This window comes from Periplaneta americana, chromosome 5, assembly GCF_040183065.1.
Source record: "Periplaneta americana isolate PAMFEO1 chromosome 5, P.americana_PAMFEO1_priV1, whole genome shotgun sequence".
In the NCBI taxonomy this organism is placed as follows: Eukaryota; Metazoa; Arthropoda; class Insecta; order Blattodea; family Blattidae; genus Periplaneta; species Periplaneta americana.
In genome coordinates, this window is record NC_091121.1 from 59,113,951 (window position 1) to 59,124,689 (window position 10,739).

A 10,739-nucleotide genomic window follows, 5' to 3' on the forward strand; every position below is an offset into this window, starting at 1 on the left:
TTATGCTTTCAATATCCTCCTCTGCTGTCCTTGCGTTGAAGTCCCCAATTATTAATATTTCCTCCATTCCGTAGTCCTCTCTTAATTTATTCACGTCTGATTTTAGCATGTTCCAAAAACTATTGTTCACATATTTAGAGTTCCTTGGGTGCACATATGTGCAGCTAATTATGAATTTCACTTTCCTTTTATAATCTAATACTCCAATCCATAACATTTCGTCTAGTTTAGAATTAATTTCAACATACATAGGCTATGTCCAGTTACAAGGCTCACGCGTAAAACAAGTGGCTAATTCATAATTAATTTATGTAATCTGACATTGGAGACGGTAATATACGGAGACAAAAACAAACCTACAAACATTTCTAAATGAACAAAAGTTGAAACATCAGGACCAAAATATATTTTATATATTTCAGTATTATTTCATTTTTAATTGTGAATATTCAAATTTCAATCCTTTAAGTAAATTATCATATTATTTACTTCTAAACTTATTTTCACTTTGATGAAATCTATCTATTAATTTAAAAAGTGTAATTTAAATATTAAAGACTCTGTAAATAAGATACAAATATTGAGCATTGGTTTTTGCTTTTTAGGTGAAAAATATATTGTGAAACAAAAAAGTAGGCTTATCTAGAATCTAGATGCGTTTTACTTATTGTGAGAATAATCTTCTGTTGCCCATAGATAGCTTTAAATACATATTTTGTTTGCTATTCAATACACGTTATACTACATTTTGTACGTCAGTAGTATTCTCATTATTAAGTGCCTTTACGAGCAGACACACGGATAAGCAGATTTAAACACACGAAACGGAGCGGAGAGACGAGTCACAGCTCTTCATTGCAAGCGAAGCTAGTATGATCCATTTGCATCTAACTTGTACTCAAAGTAACCAAACGCAGGGAGAGGAATTTTAAATAATTCTAACAGTAATCTATATTTTGTAACCTTATAAGTTTCTGGTATTGTATTATTGCTTTTTCTTCAAATTCTTAAAGATCATAGGAATGCAGTTTTTCCTTGTAGCTTCCCTTCCACAAGTCACTTCTTCCCATTTTTTCGCCTATAATCCCTGAATTTTACCAAGGTCTAAATAGAGTTCGTAGGTCCCTAATGAAGGTGACAACGCAAATATGATGATGATGATGATGATGATGATGATGATGATGATGATGATGACGACGACGGCGACCACTATTGTGACACCGACAGTTCCAACATTATTTTATCCAGGAGTGTCGTGCGCAAAGCTTTAAATCATGTTGTTTACTACAATATCGAAACAGCCATGAACAGAGTATCAAATACAAAAACACGGACAGTTCAATGCAACGTTTATAGTTGTCACAGCTGGCTTGAAAATGTGGCGTGTATTGACATGAACTAAATCAAATGTTGGAAACAGTAAAATGAGTCATTTATTCCAAATCCAAATATTGCAGTCAGTCGTTTATACGAAGTGTAGATTGGGTTTTTTACATTGCTGGTACTGAAGAAAGAAATCACAACGTTTCGAAGATTGGATCTAAAAAGCAAAGGAGTTAAAAGGGGTTCCTACGCATTGGAGTCGTTACAAACAGCTAAATCTGCTTGACTGACTAATAAATACGTCCAGATTGCGGGGTACATGAGTAAAGGAACGAAGATTACAAGCGTGTTCCAAGACAGAATGATATGAATAAAAAATCACAGAGAAAAAATAAAGAAAATAGAAAACTGTCGTCCGTCATGACGGCTTCTTTTTGTTATTTCTCTTTTAAAAATGGCCGTATTTAATGGTTTTCAGAACGAAAATTATTGAAAAACTACGGAAATACATTTTAAACTTCTAAAACCTCATGGAATATTAACAAGTCCAAATTAAAAAAATGGATAATTCTACGAAAATAAGACAAAATAACTTACTTTTCACAAACGTAGTATAACTATAGCCTACTTCTATATGTGTAACTGTCTACCAAAAAGCGTATATGCAAGATATACCAAAATCCTGAACAAACCAAACCTAACCTGTCACTGATCCTCGACCTTACCAATCAATCTTCAATATTCAACATTGGCCCTTTGAAAATCCTAAACCGCCCGTTGACAACTGTCGCACAAACCATGCACTTTGGGTCTTGCTCCTCCATGATCTTTAACCAAAACCGCAATGATATGATTTAAGTTCGCGGAATATAACCACATCTACCATCTGTACGAATGTCAACTACCACACATTACGAAAAGACATTGGTACAGGAATTTCATAATCTCAGAAGCATACGGAGCTTCGTCACCGAAGGGCCATATTCTACCATGAAACGGGTAAAATGAAATAAATACAAAACAAATTTTTTCATTGCTTGACTGCCACTTCTTAACTATAAATAAATCCACCCAAACCGACATTAACTTCGAAAATATTATTTTATGTGTTATCGGTGTTGCCATGACAGGTAACAAAATTACGTTTATTGGATATAAAAAGACAGTAGCTATAGGGGAATAAAAGGCGAGCGTATATCAAGTGACAATAAGCAGGTTTCAGCAAATGAGATAAAAATTGTTTCCGAGCATTTTATAATCCATTTTCCGAAACCATTGTTCCTAACGTCTGTTTTTATGATTGTACTTTTTCCGAATCCCTTTTTCTCAAACCAGTTTTCCGAAACAGTTACATTATTCCTAATTTTTCCGAAAGAACATTTTTCCGTTAATGTTACTAGTCAGCGATGTATGCAATAGAAGGGAAAGAGAACTGACTACGCTACCCCATTATCTCCTGAATTAGTTGCCTCATGAGTGATGGCTTATTCGTCTCACATATGAGGTTCCAATCGATCTTCGGACAGTTGACTAAACTTACATACAACATTATTTTTACATGAGAATTCATGAAATTATAGTAATACTATGGCGTTTCTAAGTAATGCTTACCTTACATTTCGAGGTAAAAGTGTTTGTTTTATTCACCTATTGACTTGCAAAGAAAAAAAAGCCAGAGAGGACCTGAAAAAGTTACATCTGGAACCGGAGAGATGAAGCTATTAAATATATACGTATTCAATGCTTCAGTGTTCTTCCCAAGGGCAGGTCTTTCACTGCAAACTCAGCTTTCTCCTATTTTCTACCTTCTTCTTTATCTCCTCATATGATCCATATATCTTATTGTTGTCTATCATCTGATATCTTCTTCTGTCCCGAACTCTTCTCCCGTTCACCATTCCTTCCAGTGCATCCTTCAGTAGGCAGTTTCAGGCATATGTATGTATTTTATAAAACAAGATCTGGAATACAGGATAAAATGTAAGCTACTGCGAATGTAAACGACTTCGAACAAAGAAATGTTCTGCAACTGCTGTCGCCATCGGCAATGGGCGACTTCTTCGAGTGCGTAAGGGTGGCGAATTATCATGCCATTATCTTTCTCCGAACAGGGACAGAGACAGAGCCATTAAAACAAAATGCTCTATGAAGCGTGCAGCTCATGAACATTCGGAACTTCTTCCATTACAAATATTGCATATTTAACTGAAAAGACTTTATTTTTTGCCCGAACGGAATATTTTAAAGAAGTGAATTCGAAGGGAGGAGACATGATCAACTCCCAAAACCGACAGCACCAGGCGATTTGTTTGAGATTCTGAACAATTACAAAAAATAAAACCTTTATTTTCTTGCATTTTAAATTATTGTACTCCGTATTATATTGTGTACTGGATCTCTTGAAGTTGAGTCATATTTATAGACAGTTGTTTATTAAATTATGTATATAAATACTGAATAACCTATTAATGTGCTACAATAAATATACTCGTTTGTTATTTATCCAGCCTCTGCACAGAGTGCAGACTGATATACTTGAGTTGTAGTCTATATTTGGTATGTCTCATAGAGAAGAGGGCATCTGGTTAAGCTAAGACTATTTATATTTTGCAGGCTGGATTTTTCAAGAGGAAGCGGCCGACAGAGCAGTACCAGGCCCTCAAACTCCAGAATCCGGTGAGTGAAAGGAGGATTAACGCGGCATTCTTTGATTCTCATTTGTTTTGTTGCTTATACTACATTACAGGAACGGCAAATAGAAGGATTTCGTCAACAGAAACCTGAGAACTGTCGACAGGATCGCCTTTAAATTGCCTTGTGGAGCCAGTTACAGTTCATGAAAGAAGTAAATGTTGCCGAATAATCTAGGGAGATCGACGCGGTCTGGTTATAATTCAAATTGAAATTGCAATATTTTAGTCGATTATTTAACGACGCTGTATAAACTACTAGGTTATTTAGCGTCGATAGAATTGGTGATAGTAAGCTGAGGCCAAGGCATCGTTGTAAATTGCCTTACATTCGCCCTACAGTTGGGGAAAACATCGGAAGAACACCCAACCAGGCAATCAATCCAAGCGGAAATGAAACCCTTACCCGAGCGCAGCTCCGAATCAGCATGCAAACGCTCTACCGCACGAGCTACGCAATCTTGTTCAGCGGTTTGAAAATTTGGCTACAACTTTGTAAATATGAAATTTACATATACTTACAAATGGCTTTTAAGGAACCCGAAGGTTCATTGCCGCCCTCACATAAGCCCGCCATCGGTCCCTATCCTGTGCAAGATTAAGCCAGTCTCTATCATCATACCCCACCTCCCTCAAATCCATTTTAATATTATCCTCCCATCTACGTCTCGGCCTCCCTAAAGGTCTTTTTCCCTCCGGTCTCCCAACTAACACTCTATATGCATTTCTGGATTCGCCCATACGTGCTACATGCCCTGCCCATCTCAAACATCTGGATTTCCAGTTCCTAATTATGTCAGGTGAAGAATACAATGCGTGCAGTTCTGTGTTGTGTAACTTTCTCCATTCTCCTGTAACTTCATCCCGCTTAGCCCCAAATATTTTCCTAAGCACCTTATTCTCAAACACCCTTAACCTATCTTCCTCTCTCAGAGTGAGAGTCCAAGTTTCACAGCCATATAGAAGAACCGGTAATATAACTGTTTTATAAATTCTAACTTTCAGATTTTTGGAGAGCAGACTGGATGATAAGAGCTTCTCAACCGAATAATAACACGCATTTCCCATATTTATTCTGCGTTTAATTTCCTCCCGAGTGTCATTTATATTTGTTACTGTTGCTCCAAGATATTTGAATTTTTCCACCTCTTCGAAGGATAAATCTCCAATATTTATATTTCCATTTCGTACAATATTCCCGTCACGAGACATAATCATATACTTTGTCTTTTCGGGATTTACTTCCAAACCGATCGCTTTACTTGCTTCAAGTAAAATTTCCATGTTTTCCCTAACCGTTTGTGTATTTTCTCCTAACATATTCACGTCATCTGCATAGACAAGAAGCTGATGTAGCCCGTTCAATTCCAAACCCTGCCTGTTATCCTGAACTTTCCTAATGGCATATTCTAAAGCGAAGTTAAAAAGTAAAGGTGATAGTGCATCTCCCTGCTTTAGCCCGCAGTGAATTGGAAAAGCATCAGATAGAAACTGACCTATACGGACTCTGCTGTATGTTTCACTGAGACACATTTTAATTAATCGAACTAGTTTCTTGGGAATACCAAATTCAATAAGAATATCATATAATACTTCCCTCCTAACCGAGTCATATGCCTTTTTGAAATCTATGAATAACTGATGTACTGTACCCTTATACTCCCATTTTTTCTCCATTATCTGGCGAATACAAAAAATCTGATCAATAGTCGATCTATTACGCCGAAAACCGCACTGATGATCCCCAATAATTTCATCTACGTACGGAGTTAATCTCCTCAAAAGAATATTGGACAAAATTTCGTACGACGTCAACAAAAGTGATATTCCTCGAAAGTTACCACAGTTGGTTTTGTCCCCCTTTTTAAAAATAGGTACAATTATTGACTCCTTCCATTGATCTGGTACAATTTCCTTTTCCCAAATAGCAAGTACAAGTTTATAAATTTCGCTATATAATGCACTTCCACCCTCTTGTATTAATTCTGCTGGAATTTGATCGATACCTGGAGACTTGTACTTTTTCAGATTTTCTATCGCAATTTCGACTTCTGAAAGCGTGGGTTCGGGTATAAATAGCTCAGCAGTTTGTATTTCAATATCGTCCCGATCATTTCTATTTGGCCTATGTACATTTAGTAGTTGCGCAAAATAGTTTTTCCATCTGTTTAGGATTGATGGAGAGTCTGCAAGCAAGTCACCATTCTCATCCTTGATCACGTTTACCCTTGGCTGATATCCGTTCTTAAATTCCTTTATACCCTTATATAAATCTCGAATGTTTTTATTCTTACTATTTGTTTCTACCTAATTCAGTTTTTCCTTCAAGTAACCTCTCTTTTTATTCCTAAGTGTACGACTTGCTTCCCGTCTTTCATTGAAATAATTATCTCTCTTCTCCTCAACTGGATCCTGTAAGAATTTCAATTTTGCCTGTTTCCTTCTTTCTACTACCATGCAACAATCTTCATCAAACCACGGTTTCTTTTTCTTAGTTTCATAATAACCTATGCTCTGCTCAGCTGCAATTTTGATACTATCTCTGATATTTTCCCACACGCTATTAACATCTAATTCTTTCTCAACTTCGTCGGAACTTTCTAAAGTGGCAAACCTATTCGAAATTTCGACCTGATAATTTTGCTTAGCTTCCTCGTCCTTTAATTTCAAAATATTGAATTTAGTAATATTAACTTGTTGCTCTACTCGCTTGGCTACTGATAATCTTTCTCTTAATTCTCCAATCACCAAATAATGGTCAGAATTGCAGTCTGCACCCCTGAAAGTTCGAATATCTACTATACTAGTATGTCTCCGTTTATCTATCAAGATGTGATCTATTTGGTTGTGTGTCAATCCATCTGGAGAAGTCCAAGTATATTTATGTATATCCTTATGGGGGAATGTTGTACTTTTGACAATTAAATTTTTCGATGTGGCAAAGTTGACTAATCTAACTCCATTGTCACTACTAATTGCGTGTAGGCTCTCTTTTCCAATAGTTGGTCTAAAAATATCCTCCCGTCCTACTTTAGCGTTGAAATCCCCCAATAAAATTTTCATGTGATATCTAGGGAACTGATCAAAAGTATGTTCCAATTCCTCATAGAAGCTATCCTTTATATAGTCGTCTTTCTCTTCTGTAGGGGCGTGAGCATTTATAACTATGATGTCGCACCATCTACCCTTAAGTACTAAATATGATAACCTGTCACTGATAAATTCGACCTTTTTTACTGCTGATTTTATTCTTTTATGTACAAAGAATCCTGTTCCTAATTGGTGATTATTGTTTCCTTCCCCATAATACAACAAGTAATCTCCTATTTGTGATATGCCATTCCCATCTAACCTAACCTCTTGTACTCCCACAAAGTCTATTCTATATCTAGCTAGTTCTTTTGCTACTAATGTTACCCCTCCTGTTCTATAAAGACTATTTACGTTCCAAGTGCCAAATCTCAAAACCTTATTCCTTTGCTGTGGTCGTGCCAGAGAATCAGTCCTATTCCGAGGCTTACTGTAGGAATTCGTAACAAGCTGTTTTTTACGGTGATGGGTTGTTAGCCCTTCGCCCAACCCCCAAGCTGGAGGACCACCCCTTATCGGCTGTCCACGACTGCTTATTCAATATATTCGCAGCTACCCTCCATATCTGGAGGCCGTCTCCTCTATCCGCAACCTGAGGACGCGCCATGCCGTGGTGATAGGGACCCACCATACATGGGAAATTTACATATATAGTAAAATAAAGTGACAGAATTAGGGCTGGTTCATAAGTAGGACTTGAATTACAAAGCATAAATTGGCAACTGCTAGTGTACAAATCGGTTACAGAACTAAGGCCATTGCAATTGTGAAAGAAGAAACTCAAACTTTACTTTTCGAAAGACATAAATTAATTTATGTATAAGCCGATTAAAAATATGAACATGGTAGTGGAGTCCCATTTAAAAATAATAAAACGTGAAATGAAATAAGATATGATAAGCGGACATCTGAGTACAACAATAATTTGAAAATCATAGATAGTTTTTTCTATTAAATTTTTTTGGAATTGCGGATTTTTCCGGTTTTCAGACGGCCAATTTCGTTTAATATATAGGCCCTATTTCTTATTTCATTTGTCATTTAAAGCGTTAAAAAAACAATAAGATGTTCACATGTTTCTCTCCACTTATATTCAAAGGATATCCATCATAATCTACAAGATATTTTAAATTTAATTGCTCCGGGACTTCTATGTATAATCCTTGGACTAACATTCATTTGAATTTATTACAAGAATTACACCTTAGATTGATATTATTCCGTCACAATCTTTAGAAGTCTGTTTCTTTTAGTTTATCCGGGTACCAAAAAACACTTAACTGTAACAGTTCGTATGAAAAGCCTCATTTTATTCACATGAACATTCCTAAATAAAAGAAATCACTTAAATATAGGGCTACACAACGTTATGTGACATAAAGATTCAAAGCAGACACTGTGAATATGACCTTTCCCGTATCAGACATGTTTGTCCACAACAAAAGTAAAAAAATTATAATAAAATATACAAAGATAATTTGTTCATTCAGATTTCTGCCCATTAATTCCGGGCATAGTTATGAGAGAAAATGCGTATACTTTAATTGTTGAAGCTAGATGCCATGCTAGATGCCATGAGCTTGATTAACTGTTTTTTGTAAGGTCTTCAAAAGTGATATATCCTGTGACTCTTTCTTAAATATTATATTACGTATTCCATCAAAAGATAGAGAGCTGACAAACGTTTTTATAATAGAAATTCTATAATAGAAATTCCAAATTTCTTTTACCAGTCTCCAGACGTATTAAAAATGCCAACATGCATGGCTGCGAATTTGATGGCAATGACTTATCATTTATGTATTCGTATAAAAACTGTATTTAATTTTTATTTTATCATCTCTAGTAGTATCATAGTGTAATATATGACAGATTAATGAATTTTTTTACGTTTAAGATTGTTTTATTTTTATTTTTTATACATCTATTAATTAACATTACAATTTTAATTTACTTATTTTGAATTTTGTATTATTATTGTAAATTTTTATTGTAATCAAATTTTAATTCAGTGCTATTATTGTATCACTTGAGCTGGGCTATTATTGGCCTATAGCTGTTGACCAGCACATTAATATGATAACAAAAATTAAAAAAAAATCATCATCATCAGATTATTCACTAGCTTATTTGTATGTCTACAGAATGAGTAACGGCGAGGCCAAGAGCAGAGAAGTGCCTTCCTTGGGAACATACAGCGCGGATTCACGACGCCTGAAAAACATGGGAAAAAGTGATCTAGGAGGACCACGAAACTTCAAAGCATGATCCTCCTGTAGATTTACAGGCGACTATGAGTCGTTCAAGAGACGTTGGGTTTGTGATGGCAGAGCGAGGTCATTCGTGACATGGGCGACTTCATAAGTTGTTACAGTTTGACTTAGGCTCTTAGGACTTTAGTGTGCAAGTTTCAAGCACATATAGCTCAGATCCATTAGATAACTAAAGGCATCCAACAAGGAAAACTCAGTGCGCAGAAACCAGCGGGCGTGACTGTCTCGCGCAGATGACGTATGCTCCCGTTCCCAGCATGCTCTCACTCCTACTGCAGGGGAGTAAGAGGGATATAGGCTAGCATGCGCGCCGCAAGGAGTCCGAGCTGAGTTTTGCATGTAGGATACCTATAGAAATAAATTTAATATTACTTTCTTATTGTAAATCATTTTCTTACGGTGCATGCCACAAAGTTTTCTGTATATAACTTCAATTTCTTAAAAGTATGGACCATGGAAGTACGCAAACTTCAACTCCATATGTAGGTAGTTAAGTGTAATTATTAGTGATTTTTTAATTAGTTAAATATATACTTCTTACATAACGCAAAACTTTTCTATATTTTATTTAAATTTCTTAAAAATATAGAGCTTGGAAATACGTATGTTTAAGCTTAATACACTGAACAGGATTTAAAAAAATGACTAAAGATTTAAGGAAATCCCAATGATTGCGTGAAACGTCTATACGTAATAAAATACGATATGTAGGCCTACTTTCTTAACACTATAGTGTATTTTATTTGATATTTATATATGTATAAGCCTATACTTAACTCATATATTCAACATTTTCATGACTGTTGTGGAAAACCTCAAGATACATTAAATAGAGAACTGAGCGAAACGGACTGTGGGGAAAACCACAGGGCACGAAGTTCATCTTACACTTCTGTCCCACGAGTGACGTCAAAGTAAACCTTTCATATTAAAACGTTACAGTTTTTTTTTTTTCCATTTTGTAGGGCCTACCTCGAACATAGTCATTTCACGTCAAAAATTCTTTGCTCCAAATAGTGCGTATTTAATGCACATTTTAGTGCTGAATTGTTAGTCATGTCTGTTTTCTCGTCCATCCTCTATTTTGTTATTTAAGAAATCGTGTTTGAAATTTTACTAACGTGGCTTTTGGTGTAGTACTTCGCCATTACATTATTTTGAAACTGGGTGTTAAAATAATGCAACAAAACTAATCAAATTAATAGAGTCATGTCCCAATTAACTGGTATGATCTTCAAGGGTCCTGGATTGACAATGATAACATCATCGCTCCCATGAAATTCTGCTTAAAAATCAATACATTTTCACTCTCATTACCCTCTAACCAAAGTAAAACATTTCATATGACAAATTTATCACTTAC

At 35.6% G+C, this 10,739-nt stretch overlaps 1 protein-coding gene across 1 annotated transcript in view; it reads left to right on the top strand.

Annotated features, from left to right (window-relative positions):
- The window catches only part of LOC138699682 (integrin alpha-PS4-like), a 35,695-nt gene extending 25,774 nt beyond the window's left edge, over positions 1-9,921 (top strand). Inside the window, exons 13-14 of the mRNA XM_069825740.1 lie at positions 3,937-3,999; positions 9,248-9,921. Coding sequence (XP_069681841.1) covers positions 3,937-3,999; positions 9,248-9,256 — 72 coding nt within the window. The 3' untranslated portion in view covers positions 9,257-9,921. The remainder of the gene's footprint in view (positions 1-3,936; positions 4,000-9,247) is intronic.
- The last annotated feature ends 818 nt before the right edge of the window (positions 9,922-10,739 follow it).